The sequence below is a fragment of the Erythrolamprus reginae genome, chromosome 4 (genome assembly GCF_031021105.1).
Source record: "Erythrolamprus reginae isolate rEryReg1 chromosome 4, rEryReg1.hap1, whole genome shotgun sequence".
In the NCBI taxonomy this organism is placed as follows: domain Eukaryota; kingdom Metazoa; phylum Chordata; class Lepidosauria; order Squamata; family Dipsadidae; genus Erythrolamprus; species Erythrolamprus reginae.
The window spans coordinates 1,263,616-1,278,355 of NC_091953.1; the positions used below are offsets into that span (position 1 = coordinate 1,263,616).

Below are 14,740 nucleotides of genomic sequence, written 5' to 3' on the forward strand. Positions count from 1 at the left end.
TGCTTCTGGACATGTGGAAGCATCAGGCAGCCTCCTCTATTTTTTCTGAAGATGGGTGTCAGAAAAAGACCTCCTGGTCCATCTAGTCTGCCCTTATACGATTTCCTGTATTTTATCTTAGGATGGATCTATGTTTATCCCACACATGTTTACATTCAGTGTCTGTAGATTCTTCCTTCCTTCCCTCTTTCCTTCCTTCCTTCCTTCCTTCCTTCCTTCCTTCCTTCCTTCCTTCTTTCTCTTCCTTTCCTTCCTTCGTCATTCATAGAAACATAGAATATTGACGGCAGAAAAAGACCTCCGGGTCCATCTCGTCTGCCCTTATACGATTTCCTGTATTTTATCTTAGGATGGATCTATGTTTATCCCAGGCATGTTTAAATTCAGTTACTGTGGATTTACCGACCACGTCTGCTGGAAGTTTGTTTCAAGCATCTACTACTCTTTAACTCAAATAATATCTTCTCATGTTGCTTTTGATCTTTCCCCCAATTAACCTTATTTTTTAATTTATTGTGGTTTTACAATAAATATGAAGCTGGAAAGTTTCTGTTGAGGCGTGGCCGAAGTTCTACTTTCCGGTCATCCTGACCCAAAGTGAATCTGGGCTCCGATCACGTGGGATCCCTCGCCCCCTTTGCCCGCCCCGTGGTTCCCACACGCCTCCCGATGACCGTAAGGATTGTCAGGAAAGGCCCAGTGCAAAGAGACCCTTCCCCAGCCCCTAATGGGAGAAACAAAGCTTATAGTTGTGGAAGGCAGCCCAGACTTGGTTCTGGGTCGGGAGCCCCCTCCCCTCTCTTCCCCTGCGGAGTGGGGGGGCTCACAATGACAGAATAACAGAGTTGGAAGGGTCCTTGGAGGTCTTCTAGTCCAACCCCCTGAATAGGCAGGAGACCCTACACTACTTCAGACAGAAATCGCATGTGATCCAACATCTTAAAAACTTCCAGTGTTGGAGCATTCACAACTTCTGGTGGCAAGCTGTTCCACGGATTAATTGTTCTAACTGTCAGGAAATGTCTCCTTAGTTCTAAGTTGCTTTTCTCCTTGTTTAGTTTCCACCCATTGCTTCTTCTACCCTCAGGGGCTTTGGAGAATAAGTGGCAACCCCTGAGATATTGGAAGGCTGCTATTGTGTCTCCCGTGGTCCTTTTCTTTCTTTCTTTCTTTCTTTCTTTCTTTGCTTCCTCCCTCCTTTCTCTTCCTTCCTTCCTCCGTCCCTCCCTTGTCTTTCTCTCCTTCTTTCCTTCCTTCTCTCCCTCTTTTCTCTTTTCTCTTTATTCTATCTTTCTTTTCCTTCCTTCCTTGCTTCCTCCCTCCTTTCTCTTTATTCCTCCCTCCCTTCCTTGTCTTTCTTTCCTTCTTTCCTTTCTTCTCTCCCTCTTTTCTCTTTATTCTATCTTTCTTTTCCTTCCTTCCTTGCTTCCTCCCTCCTTTCTCTTTATTCCTCCCTCCCTCCCTTCCTTGTCTTTCTTTCCTTCTTTCCTTCCTTCCCTCCCTCTTCTCTTTATCCTATCTTTCTTTTCCTTCCTTCCTTCCTTCTTCCCTTCTTCCCTTCTTCCCTTCTTCCCTTCTTCCCTTCTTCCCTTCTTCCCTTCTTCCCTTCTTCCCTTCTTCCCTTCTTCCCTTCTTCCCTTCCTTCCCTCCCTCCCTCTTCTGTTAGCTTTGAACTCCTCTGGCCTTTGAGTTTTATCTTTCCTTCCCCCCCTTTTTTTGACGCTGGGCGGCCGAAGTAACAGACTTTCCTGGAACATTTGCGGAAGAGCCGCAGCAACAACCCAACTCTGCAGATAAATCTCTGCTTGAGCAGTTTTGGGGTTAAAGTTCCCACCAGGAAAAGAAAAAGTCCCTGTGGCTGCAGAAAACAGCTGAAGAGGAAGAAAGATCCTGAAATTCCGCTGATGGGTTTTTATTTTGTGGTGCCCACAACGAAGTCACACGGGCTCCGATTCTCTCCTGGTCACATCCGGTAAACCCTGAAAATTTCACTCCACGGCTTCCTCATTCCTTACACTTCATTTAAAAAAACAAAAATCTTTATTGGTTATTTACATGTAAAAAACATGACAAGCATGACAAAAAAGACACAATTACTAAATGCAATTACAAAAAGCAGAAAAAGCGAAAAGAAGGAAGGAAGAAAGAAAGAAAGGAGAAGAGGAAAGAAAAGGGAAAAGAAAAGAAAAGAAAGAAGGTCAATCAATATGTTGACTATTGTTATTTTCCTACAGCCCTTAAGTTGCTATTTTGAGTAACTGTTTTTGCATTTTATACACAGGCTTGTTTTTCTAAGTCGTTCATATAAGTAGGACTCCTTACATTTTAAGTGTGTCCACTTACACCTGTTTTCAGCAACTGTGGAGCCTCCCCTCTAAATACTAACCTGGCCAAAGATTTCAATCTCAAGCTCGCTTTGGCCACCTGTCAATCAAAATGGGAAGCTGGGTTGCAGAGGGAAATGGGGTGTGTGTGTGAAATTGTTGCATGCCACCCAGAATCCCAGAGGAGTTGAGCATAATCTAAATCTAATCTAATCAATTAAATATAATCTAATACATTAAATCTAATCTAATAAATTAAATTACATCTAATCTAATAAATTAAATTAAATCTAATCTAATAAATTAAATTAAATCTAATCTAATAAATTAAATTAAATCTAAACAAATAAATTAAATTAAATCTAAATGAATAAATTAAATTAAATCTAAACGAATAAATTAAATTAAATCTAATGAAATAAATTAAATTAATCTAATCTAATGAATTAAATTAAATCTAATCTAATAAATTAAATTAAATCTAATCGAATAAATTAAAATAATAAAATAAAACTGAATTAAATTAAATTGAATTAAATTATTAAAATGAATTACATTCAATTCAATTATTGAATTGAATTGAAATCAATTATTAAATTAAATGAAAACGGGGTCAGTCCAGGTTGTGGCCCCTTCCCCCTTTCTTTCTTCTCTCGTTTCCTCGGCCTTTTGGCACCACATTTTCGGACAGGCAATTTTATAATAAATGGGGGGAAACTCCCCTCTGCTTCTGGGTGCCCCAGATATGGTGGGCAAATTTGCAAAGTATTAGCAAATTGGCGAAAATCAGAGGAAGAGAAAGTGAAGAAACAAAAAGAGCCAATCTCTCCCCCCCCCCATTGATTTTCAGGGAAATAGAGATAGGGAGGAACAAAAATAGCTAATTTCCCCCCCCTGATTTTCTGGAGGGCTGTAAACTGAGAGATGAGGAAGAAGGAATGCAGGTCGTCCCCGGCTTGTAACGATTCAACGATTCATTTAGCGACGGCTTCAAGTTAACGAAAGCGGAGGGAAAAGTGATTTATGATTTGGTCCTCGCACTTACGACTGTGCAAGCGTGCTAGAGTCACGTGATTGAAATTTGGGGTGCCTGGCAAAGGGCAGGGGTGGTCCTGGACTTAACGATGGCGTGGAGCTTTCTGGGAATGTGGGAGGCTTTGGAGCCGATTGGGAAACGGGTTATTCCATCGCAGTTGGTGACTCCTCCTCCTCCTCTTCTTCTCCTCCTCCTCTTCTTCTTCTCCTTCCTCCTCCTCCTCCCCTCCCTTCCTTTCTCTTCCTTCTTCTTATCTCTCCTCCATCCTTCTCCTGCCCCCTGGATGACCGCTCTGCTCTCTCCTTCCAGTTCTCCTGCCAAAGAGAAACCCCCGGGATCGGAGGACCTGCACCCCTCGCCCCCCACCCTCTTCCCGCGTGTCAAGTTCCCCCAGCAGAACAGCTTTGGTCCCGAGGTCCCGCCAAAGCCCACCGTCCTTTCGCACCCCAACTTTGTAAGTCTCCTCCGCCTGCAACACTCCAGGCTTCTAAGGTCCAAGTTAGACTTGAGATGGAAATCCCAAACGTCCCTTCACGTTTGTTTCCCTCTTCCAGTTTTACACATCTGGAATATGGAAAGTCCAAACCAAATTCTCTTGTATGCAAGAATTGGGAAGAGGAGCGTTATAAACCCGAAACTCTGCATATAAAATAAATATTTATTCTAGTAATATATGTGAACAGGTTTTGGGGTGACTTTTTGCAGTTACAACAGTGAGGAAAATCCTTAAATGTACTTTTTAGGTTCTTTTAAATTTACTTTGTAGGTTTTTAAAAATTTACTTTGTAGGATTTTCAAATTTACTTTGTAGGTTTTTCAAATTTACTTTGTAGGTTTTTCAAATTTACTTTGTAGGTTTTTCAAATTTACTTTATAGTTTCTTTCAAATTTACTTTGTAGGTTTTTCAAATTTATTTTGTAGGTTTTTTCAAATTTACTTTGTAGGTTTTTCAAATTTACTTTGTAGGTTTTTCAAATTTACTTTGTAGGTTTTTCAAATTTACTTTGTAGGTTTTTCAAATTTACTTTGTAGGTTTTTCAAATTTACTTTGTAGGTTTTTCAAATTTACTTTGTAGGTTTTTCAAATTTACTTTGTAGGGTTTTTCAAATTTACTTTGTAGGTTTTTCAAATTTACTTTGTAGGGTTTTTTTCTGCTTCTTTTCTAATCATCTCTAAGCATTTACGCCGTAGTGCTCTAATCATTGAGGCTGTAGTGCTTCAATCTTCTCCCTGTACCCTTAATATCAATTTCATGTATATTTCTTACGCTTATTTTTGTGATAGTTGCCTTATCTTATCTTGTGATAGTTGTTCTTATCTTAACAAAGATAAGAAAGAAACAAAAATTCCCACTCGTATCAACTGAATCCTAAATTTTATCTAACTGTTACAGGGATCAAAATAATAATAATATTTTATTTTAAAAAACTATGATGACGCGATGGTGGAGATCTTGCCTGTTTTGCCTTGCAGATGATTCGGATTATGAGGACCCGCCGTTTGAGGAGGAGAGGGAGATTTTTACAGAAGAGATGACTGACAAGGTGTGTCTGTAAGTCTCCGGCCGTATGTCGGTTTGTTGCTTGGAGAAGAAGACAAGCCAGGTTCATTTCTCTGCACCCATCACTGGCGTGGATTAGGGAGAAGGGCGTGCTATGGGTCGCCATCCCAGGCTTCCAGCATTGGCTCTCCAGGGACCCCTGACCCCAAAAATTCAGTGGTGGGAAAAGTCAGGTTTGACATTTAGGCCAGAAAAACAAAACACATAGGTAGAGTCTAGGTGGTACCTTGCTCAACCGTAGCAACTGTGAGAGGGATCTTGGAGTCCTAGTGGACAGCCATTGAAATAGGAGCCAGCCGTGTGCAGCAGCTGCCGAAAAACCCAACACAGTTCCAGGCTGCATCAACAGAGGGAGAGAATCAAGGTCACGTGAAGGGTTAATACCACTTTATAAGGCCTTGGTAAGGCCACACGTGGAATCCTGCATTCAGTTTTGGTCACCACGATGCAAAAAGGATGTTGAGACTCTAGAAAAAGTGCAGAGAAGAGCCACAAAGAGGATGAGGGGACTAAAACGTATGAAGAACCATTGCAGAAACTGGGTTTATGTCTGGTTTAATGAAAAGAAGGACCAGGGGAGACAGGATAGAAGTCTTCCAACATCTCAGGGGTGGCCACAAAGAAGAGGGAGTCCAGCTATTTTCAAAGGACCTGAAGTTAAAAACTAGGAGCCATGGGTGGAAACTAAAACAAGGAGAGAAGCACCTTAGAACTAAGGAGGATTTCCTGACAGTCAGAACAATTGATCCATGGAACAGCTTGCCACCAGAAGTTGTGAATGCTCCAACACTGGAAGTTTGTAAGCAGATGTTGGATAACCATCTGTCTGAACTAGTGTAGGGTTTCCTGCCTAAGCAGGGGGTTGGACTAGAAGACCTCCAAGGTCCCTTCCAACTCTGTTGTTGTTGTTGTTGTTGTTGTTGTTGTTGTTGTTGTTGTTATTATTATTATTATTATTATTATTATTATTATTATTATTATAATAATAAACCCCACTGGGCCCCTGTGGCTCTACCTTGACCAGCCAGGGGTCCAAAGATGGCGGGACTTCCTTGCAAGGCAGCAGGTTCAGGAGAGCCCTGGTCGAGGAAAATATTCAGTTAGTGACCCAGTTGTTAAGTGAGCCCATATTCCTGGCTGACTTGGTTTGTGGGGAGGCTGCAGAATGTAACGCCCGGACAGCCACTGAATGAAGGGTTGTAAGTTGAGGGCTACTTATATTGTGTCTTCACTACTCATTGCTGGGATCCCTGCAGTGTGGAGTGTGCAGCCTTTTCTCTCTCTCTCTTTCTCTCCTCTCTTCCTCCTCTCCCTCTCATACACTCTCTCTTTCTTTCTCTTTCTCTCTCTTTCCTTTCCTCTCTCTCTCTCTTCTCTTTTCCCTTCTCTTCTCTCTTTCTTTCTCTCTCTCCTCTCTTCCTCCTCTCCCTCTCACACACTCTCTCTTTCTTTCTCTTTCTCTTTCTCTTTCTCTCTCTTTCCTTTCCTCTCTCTCTCTTCTCTTTTCCCTTCTCTTCTCTCTCTCTCTTTCTCTCCTCTCCTCCACCTCTCTCTCTCTCTCTTCTCTTCCTTTCTTCTCTTCTCTCTCTCACACACCCTCTCTTTCTTTCTCTTTCTCTCTTTCTTTCTCTCTCTTTCTCCTCTCTCTTTCTCTCGTTCTCTCCTCTCCACTCTCTCCTTCTCTTCTCTTCTCTCTCTCCCCTCTCTCTTTCTTTCTCTTTCTTTCTCTTTCTCTCTTTCTTTTCTTCTTTCTCTCTCTTCTCTTTCCCCTCTCTCTCTTTCTTTCTCTCTCTTTCTCCTCTCTCTTTCTCTCTTTCGTTCTCTCCTCTCCACTCTCTCCTTCTCTTCTCTCTCTCCCCTCTCTTTCTTTCTCTTTCTCTCTTTCTTTTCCTCTTTCTCTCTCCCCCCTCTCTCTTTCTTTCTCTCTCTTTCTCTTTCGTTCTCTCTTCTCCACTCTCTCCTTCTCTTCTCTCTCTCCCCTCTCTCTTTCTTTCTTTCTCTTTCTTTCTCTTTCTCTCTTTCTTTTCCTTTTTCTCTCTCTTCTCTTTTCCCTTCTCTTCTCTCTTTCTCTCGCTCTCTCTCTTTCCTCTTTCTTTCTCTCCTCTCCTCTCCATTCTCTCTTTCTCTTCTCTTCTCTCTCTCCCCTCTCTCTTTCTTTCTCTTTCTCTCTTTCTCTTTCTCTCCTCCAGTGGCCGGAGGGGAGGTTTCTGGGCAGCTTCTGAGAAACCCCACATTGGTGGTTCCTTCTTCCGACTATAAATAGAGGGGTCGAGGCTTTGCAACTTCCTGCCTGTGCTGAGACTCAGAAGCTGCCTGTGGCCTCTTTCCATGGGCCTTTCTGCACAATGGGGCAGTGGGAACCCCCAGGCGAAGGAAGGAAGGAAGGAGAAGGGAAGGAGAGAGGAAGAAGGAAGGAAGGAGAGGGAGGAAAGAAAGGGAGGGAGGGAGGAGAAAGAAAGAAGGGAAGGGAAGAAAGAAAAAAGAATGAGTGAGGAAGAAAGGAGAAGGGTGGGAGGGACCAAGGAATGAATGAATGAATGAAGGAAGGAAGGAAGGAAGGAAGGAAAGATGGAAGAAGAGAAGGAGGGAGGGAGGAAGATGAGAAGGAAGAAAGGAAGGAGAGATGAGAAGGACAGAGGAAGGAAGGCAGGGAGGAAGGAAGGCAGGGAGGAAAGAAGGGAGAAAGGAAAGGGAGGGAGGAAGGAAGAAAAGAAAGAGAGGAAGGAAGAAAAGGAAAGAGGAGAAAGAAAGAAGGGAAGAAAGAAAAAAGAATGAGGGAGGAAGAAAGGAGAAGGGTGGGAGGGACCAAGGAATGAATGAATGAATGAATGAAGGAAGGAAGGAAGGAAGGATGGAAGAAGAGAAGGAGGGAGGGAGGAAGATGAGAAGGAAGAAAGGAAGGAGAGATGAGAAGGACAGAGGAAGGAAGGCAGGGAGGAAGGAAGGCAGGGAGAAAAGAAAGGAGAAAGGAAAGGGAGGAAGGAAGGAAGAAAAGAAAGAGAGGAAGGAAGGAAGAAAAGGAAAGAGGAGTAAGAAAGAAGGGAAGAAAGAAAAAAGAATGAGGGAGGAAGAAAGGAGAAGGGTGGGAGGGACTGAGGAATGAAGGAAAGAAGGAAGGAAAGATGGAAGAAGAGAAGGAGGGAGGGAGGAAGATGAGAAGGAAGAAAGGAAGGAGAGATGAGAAGGACAGGGGAAGGAAGGCAGGGAGGAGAGAAGGGAGGATGGAAAGAAGGAAGGAAGGAAAGAGAAGAGAAGGAAGGAAAGAAATAAAGAAAAAAGAAGGAAGGAAGGAAGGAAGGAAGGAAAGGGAGAGAGGAAGGAATTAAAGGGAGAGAGGAAGGAATGAAAGGAAGGAGGAGAAAGAAGGGAAGGAAGAAAAAAGAAGGAGAAGGGAGCATCTTCCAATATTTGAGGGGCTTCCCAGAAGGCCAGACAACGAATGACGGATAGAAACTGACCAAGGAGAGATTCAACTGCGAAATAAGGAGGAATTTCCTAGCAGTGAGAATGATCAACCAGTGGAACAGCAGTTGCCCTCGGCCATCGGTCACAAATGGTGGCGGGTCTCCTGCTTGGGCTGGGGGTATTATTATTATTATTTATTAGATTTGTATTCCACCTCTCTCTGAAGACTCGGAGTGGCTCACAACAGGAACACAAAATACAAACCCAATGATTAAAACAGCAGAACAGTTAAAAACCCTTGATTAAAAACACTCATACAACCCAAACAAACCATACATAAAACGGAGCGGCCGAGGGGAATCAATTCCCTCATGCCTGATGGCAGAGGTGGGTTTTAAGAAGTTTACAAGAGACAAGGAGGGTGGAGGCAGTCCTAATCTCTGGGGGGAGCTGGTTCCAGAGGGCCGGGGCCACCACAGAGAAGGCTCTTCCCCTGGGTCCCGCCAACCGACATTGTTTAGTTGACGGGACCCGGAGGAGACCAACTCTGTGGGACCTAACCGGTCGCTGGGATTCGTGCGGCAGACGGCGGTCCTGGAGATATCCTGGTCCGGTGCCATGAAGGGCTTTATAGGTCATAACCAACACTTTGAATTGTGACCGGAAATTGATCGGCAACCAATGCAGACTGCGGAGTGTTGGTGTAACATGGGCGTATTTGGGAAAGCCCATGATTGCTCTCGCAGCTGCATTCTGCACGATCTGAAGTTTCCGAACACTTTTCAAAGGTCGCCCCTTGGGTTGGACTAGATGACCTCCAAGGTCCCTTCCAAAATACCATTATTCTGTTACCAATGCCATTATTCTGTTACCTTCTCTCTTTTCTGTCTACCCTATTTCACTCTCTGTCTGCCTTGTTGGGTCCAATCTACCAGGGGCTTTCAGGGTCTTGCAGGTTGGGCTTCCGGGCCCTTTCCACAGCCGTTAACTTAGAAAAGTCACTAAGTGAACAATGATTAAGCCAAGCACTTGTGTCCACTTCACCATCGTTGCGAGACTTTAGTAAGACAGCAAGAGTTTGGGCAGTGCCGGCACCACCAAATAAAATGAAAATATAGAAACACTTCACCGTAAATCGATGGAACATAAAACCCCTAAAAATGAACTTTAGATATTTTAGAAATATCCAAAATAATATAATATACAGAACTAAAGAAAATAAACACACAGTTCCACACACTAGATACAAATACTCAATATTAGGTCGCTTGATAGTGGTGGTCAATAATATGGTTGACAAATTATGCCCTCTAGATAACAAATGAATATATGTACGTGGTGAAATAAAATATTAATTGGTGATAAGCAAATAATTATCTATGTGCATCTATAGAACACCACTGAAACTGAATATGTTTTATATGTTTTTCTCTTTCTTTCTTTCTTTTTCTTTATTCCTTCCCTCCTTCCTTCCTTCCTTCCTTCTTTCCTTCCTTTCTTCTTTATATCTTGTATATTTAAATTGTTTTTCTTTTTTTCCTATTTTCCTATTTATTCTTTCATTCATTCAATCAATTTTTTATGGCACCTTCTCCTTAGACTCAGGGCGGCTTACAATATGTAGAAGCTAAATAACATTTAAAAAAAAAGAAAAGAAAATCTTCTCTTTTTTAATTATAACATAACCACAGTGTTGGAAAGGACCCAGGAGGTCATTTAGTCCAACCCCCTGCTCAAGCTGGATGTCCTATAGTAAAGTTTCAGACAAACGTCTGTCTTCTTGAAAACTTCCAGCATTGGAGCACCCACAACTTCTAGTGGCATGGAGTTCCGCAGATCAATTGTTCTCACGCTTCTGTTCTTCCCTTTGCAGGAGGCCACTCCGGAGAGGCGGCGTTCTGCCCGCTTCAATAGCCTGTTCAGCGAAGACGAACTGGTTGAAGATTATTTCAAAGAGGAACCGGCCCCCAAGTGAGAACATTGCCCTTCGCTGGCTGCTTTGGGGTTGGGGGGGCGGTTGTGGTCGGGCTGGGGCCCCCTCGCTTCTTGCCGCCTGTTTGCAGCTGCTGAGAACAGCTCTTGCCCCTCAACAAGGGGTCTTGCTCCTATTAGGAAGAGCTGCAGGAGATTTGATTTGATTTGATTTGATTTGAGTTGAGTTGAGTTGAGTTGATTTGATTTCCACCCTTCTCCGAAGACTTGGGGCGGCTCACAGGATACATACAAAAACAATATGTATACAAATCTAATTTGTTAAAATCCCATTACATTAAAAAGCAGTCAATTATCAGAATGCTGATAAAACACAAATTACAACTATTATCGAAAAACATTTAAATAGGTTAAAGGGTTAGTTAAGGTCCAGGAGGGAAGTGTTTTTAATAGGGAACACAAGAACAAGGAGGCACAATCTGAGGTCAGTTGGGAGAAAGATCAGAAGCAACGTGAGGAAATATTATTTTACTGAAAGAGTAGTAGATGCTTGGAACAAACTTCCAGCAGACGTGGTAGATAAATCCACAGGAACTGAATGTAAACACGCCTGGGATAAACATAAATCCATCCTAAGATAAAATACAGGAAATAGCATAAGGGCAGACTAGATGGACCATGAGGTCTTTTTCTGCCGTCAGTCTTCTAGGTTTCTATGGTTCTATTAGATCAAGAAGAATTAGCAAGAAAAATTAGACTAACTAAACAAAAAAAATTGAAAACATAAATAATCCAGGAAGATGGTTATCATATAGAATAAAGAAAGAAAAGGGAAAAGGAAAAAAAGGCTGTTACCACAATTAAAAGATAGGGAAGGGAGGATTCATCACCAAGCAGAAAAGTCCCAGAATCCCCCAGCCTGCAATGCTTTAAGATGAGTGAACTTCAACTCCCAGAATTCCCCAGCCGCCATCGCTCAGCCCTTCTCCCTTACCTCCGATCCAGGATTTCCGATGTGCTTGCAAGCAGGTTGTGCAAATAATCCACCTTTGGCTGCTCTGCTGACTTTTAGGAATGTGCCGGATTTAATGCTCCTTTGCTTTCGTGCCTGTCGGGGTAAAATCCCAGCCTCCAAAGCTTCCCGAAAGCTCTTCAAGATGCCAGGTTTGGAATTGAAGCCGAGGGGTTTATTTATGGGGCGGTTTTGATCCCGAACGGCTTCAGGATGGGTCGGGAGGGCAAATATTGCATGTTGAAAACGTTTGGAAAAGGACGGAGTAGAATTGCAATGCCGGAGTGGGGGTGGGGGTCTCCAGATCGGAATGAACGCCTGGGTGCAAATAGGAGAGAATCTCTGTAGCTCAGGATTGATTGATTGATTGATTGATTTGATTTGATTTGATTTGTATGGAGGCGTCTGTAATATGGCAAATGATTTAGCTTTACTAGATAAGTGGTCAAAGCAATGGAAACTGCAGTTTAATGTTTCCAAATGTCAAATAATGCACTTGGGGAAAAGGAATCCTCAATCTGAGTCTTGTATTGGCAGTTCTGTGTTAGCAAAAACTTCAGAAGAGAAGGATTTAGGGGTAGTGATTTCTGACAGTCTCAAAATGGGTGAGCAGTGCAGTCAGGCGGTATGGAAAGCGAGTATAAGGTTTCGCTGCATAGCTAGAGGTATCACAAGCAGGAAGAGGGTGATTGTGATCCTGCTGTATAGAAGGCTGGTGAGACCCCATTTGGAATAATACTGTGTCCAGTTCTGGAGACCTCACCTACAAAAAGATATTGACAAAATTGAACAGGTCCAAAGACAGGCTACAAGAATGGTGGAAGGTCTTAAGCATCAAGCTTATCAGGAAAGACTTCACGAACTCAATCAGTATAGTCTGGAGGACAGAAGGAAAAGGGGGGACATGACTGAAAAATTTAAATACGTGAAAGGGTTAAATAAGATCCAGGAGGGAAGTGTTTTTAATAGGAAAGTGAACTCAAGAACAAGGGGACACAATCTGAGGTTAGTTGGGGGAAAGATTAGAAGCAGTGCAAGAAAATATGATTTCACTGAAAGAGTAGTAGATGCTTGGAACAAACTTCCAGCAGACGTGGTTGGTAAATCCACAGTCACTGAATTTAAATATGCCTGGGATAAACGTAGATCCACCCTTAGATAAAATACAGGAAATAGTACAAGGGCAGACTAGATGGACCAGGAGGTCTTTTTCTGCTGTCAGTCTTCTGTGTTTCTATGTCTGCTGCCCACTCTCCAACTGTGGGGTCCTTGGTGGTCTCTGAGCTTGACTCTTTTCTTGTAGACGTTTCATGACCCCACTAGGGAACGTCAGTGCTAGAAGGGCTGGTGGGGTTTGCTCACAGCTTATATACATTACAGAACTAGCCATGTGTATAATTAAACCAGGAGCAAGCCCCCATGGCTGGCTGGGGGTTTCTGGGAGTTGATGTCCAACCCTCTTACAGCGATCAGGTTTGAAAAACACTGGTCTACTAAAGAAAAATGGAGAAAAAGACCAGAACGGCCAATTTAGTGAGGGGTCCTGAGGTTTAAGCTCAGTGAGAAAAGAAGATTTCAGAAGGAGAGAGTTGGAAGGGCCCTTAGAGGTCTTCTAGCCCAACCCCTGGCTCAAAGCAGGAAACCCAGTGACCCATTTTAGACCAGCCATTGTTCAGACTCTTCTCTTCCCATGTTGGAACTTTGGGATGCTTGCAAAGACCCCCCCCTGCCTTGCGGCATGTTCTCTTTCTTTTCTTTTTTCCTTCCTTCCTTCCCTCCCTCCCTCACGCCTTCCTTTCTTCCTTCCTCTAACCTTCCCTCCCTTCCTTCCTTCTTTCCTTTCTTCCTCCCTCCCTTCCTCTAACCTTCCTCCCTTCTTACCTTCTTTCTTTCCTTCCTTCTTTCCTTCTTCTATCCTTCTTCCCTTCCTCTAACCTTCCCTTCCTTCCTTCTTTCCTTCTTTCCTTCCTTCCTCCCTTCCTCTAACCTTCCCTTCCTTCCTTCTTTCCTTCTTCTTACCTTCTTTCTTTCCTTCCTTCCTCTAACCTTCCCTCCCTTCCTTCATTTTTTAAAATTATTATTATTATTATTATTATTATTATTATTATTATTATTAATAATAATAATAATTAGATTTGTATGCCGCCCCTCTCCGCAGACTCGGGGCGGCTCACAACAGTGATAAAACAATATACAGTAACAAATCTAATATTAAAAGTCTAAAATAACAAATCTAACATTAAAAGTCTAAAAGCCCCATTATTTAAAAATCATACACATTTAACCTTCCTTCCTTCCTTCCTTCCTTCCTTCCTTCCTTCCTTCCTTCCTTCCTTCCTTCCTTCCTTCCTTCCTTCCTTCCTTCCTTCCTTCCTTCTTTTCCTTCTTTCCTTCTTTCTTTATTTTTTTAATTTTAAAAATAAACTTTATCGAACAATTTAAATAAACCTAATTAACCAACATGTTTGACACTGGGTGAGGTTTATAGGCTTACATTTCAGCAGTTTGACCTTCTTTCTTCTTTATATATTTTATAATCAATTAAGTATATTTAATATGATTTGCTCTTATTTAGTTGCCCAGTTGTCGCTCTTTCCTTCCCTCCCTCCCTCCCTTGGCTAACAGCAGCTCTTCTGGTTTCTCTCCCCTCCCTCCCCCTCCCCTCCCGAAAGCAGCCACTGGGATGGCCAAGGGCTGAGCCCCTCCTCTGCCTCCAGCGCCCGGCCCTTCGGCGTCTTGTCGGGCATCCATGGTGACGGTGGCGGTGGCAACGGCATGCAGAGCGCAGGGCCCTCCTCCCCGCTCTCACCCGCGGTGGTCAAAGCCGGCTGGCTGGACAAGAACCCCCCGCAAGGGTGAGCACAGCAGGGCTCCTCCGCCCCCCCCCACCTCCCACTCCGGGGTCCCATGGGGTGGTGCCTTGGTCAGCCTGGCAAGGGAAGGGGCCTGGAGAGAAAGCACCCCTGGCTCCACGGGGGTCTCCTCTGCGCTTGGTAGCTCATGGTGGGTTTTTTGGCCGCAGATCCTACATCTACCAGAAGCGTTGGGTGAAGTTGGACAGTGAGTTCCTCCGCTACTTCGATAGTGAAAAGGTGAGTGGAGAAGGAAGGGAAAGATGGAGGGGGCTGCACATGGCTCTCTTTCCTTCCTTCCTTCCTTCCTTCCTTCCTTCCTTCCTTCCTTCCTTCCTTCCTTCCTTCCTTCCTTCCTTCCTTCCTTCCTCCCTCCCTCCCTCCCTCCCTCCCTCCCTTCTATTCTTTCCTCGTTTTCCTCCTCTTCTCCCTTCCTTCCTTCCTTCCTTCTTTCTTTCTTTCCTTCCTTTGTTTCTTTCTCTCTCTCTCTCTTCCTCCCTCCTTTTCCTCCCTTTCTCCCTTCCATTCCCTCCCCCTCTTCTTCTTCTTCCCACCCTGCCTTCCCCTCCCCTCCCATTCTTCTTCTCCCTTCCTCTCTGTGAGGGGGGCGGAGGCA

The 14,740-nt window shown here is 43.6% G+C and overlaps 1 protein-coding gene across 1 annotated transcript in view; it reads left to right on the forward strand.

Moving 5' to 3' along the window:
* The window catches only part of ARAP1 (ArfGAP with RhoGAP domain, ankyrin repeat and PH domain 1), a 108,756-nt gene that overhangs the window by 50,166 nt on the left and 43,850 nt on the right, over nt 1-14,740 (forward strand). The window contains 5 exon segments of the mRNA XM_070749442.1: nt 3,670-3,814; nt 4,835-4,906; nt 10,202-10,299; nt 13,945-14,127; nt 14,295-14,364. Of these exon segments, the coding sequence (XP_070605543.1) occupies nt 3,670-3,814; nt 4,835-4,906; nt 10,202-10,299; nt 13,945-14,127; nt 14,295-14,364 (568 nt within the window).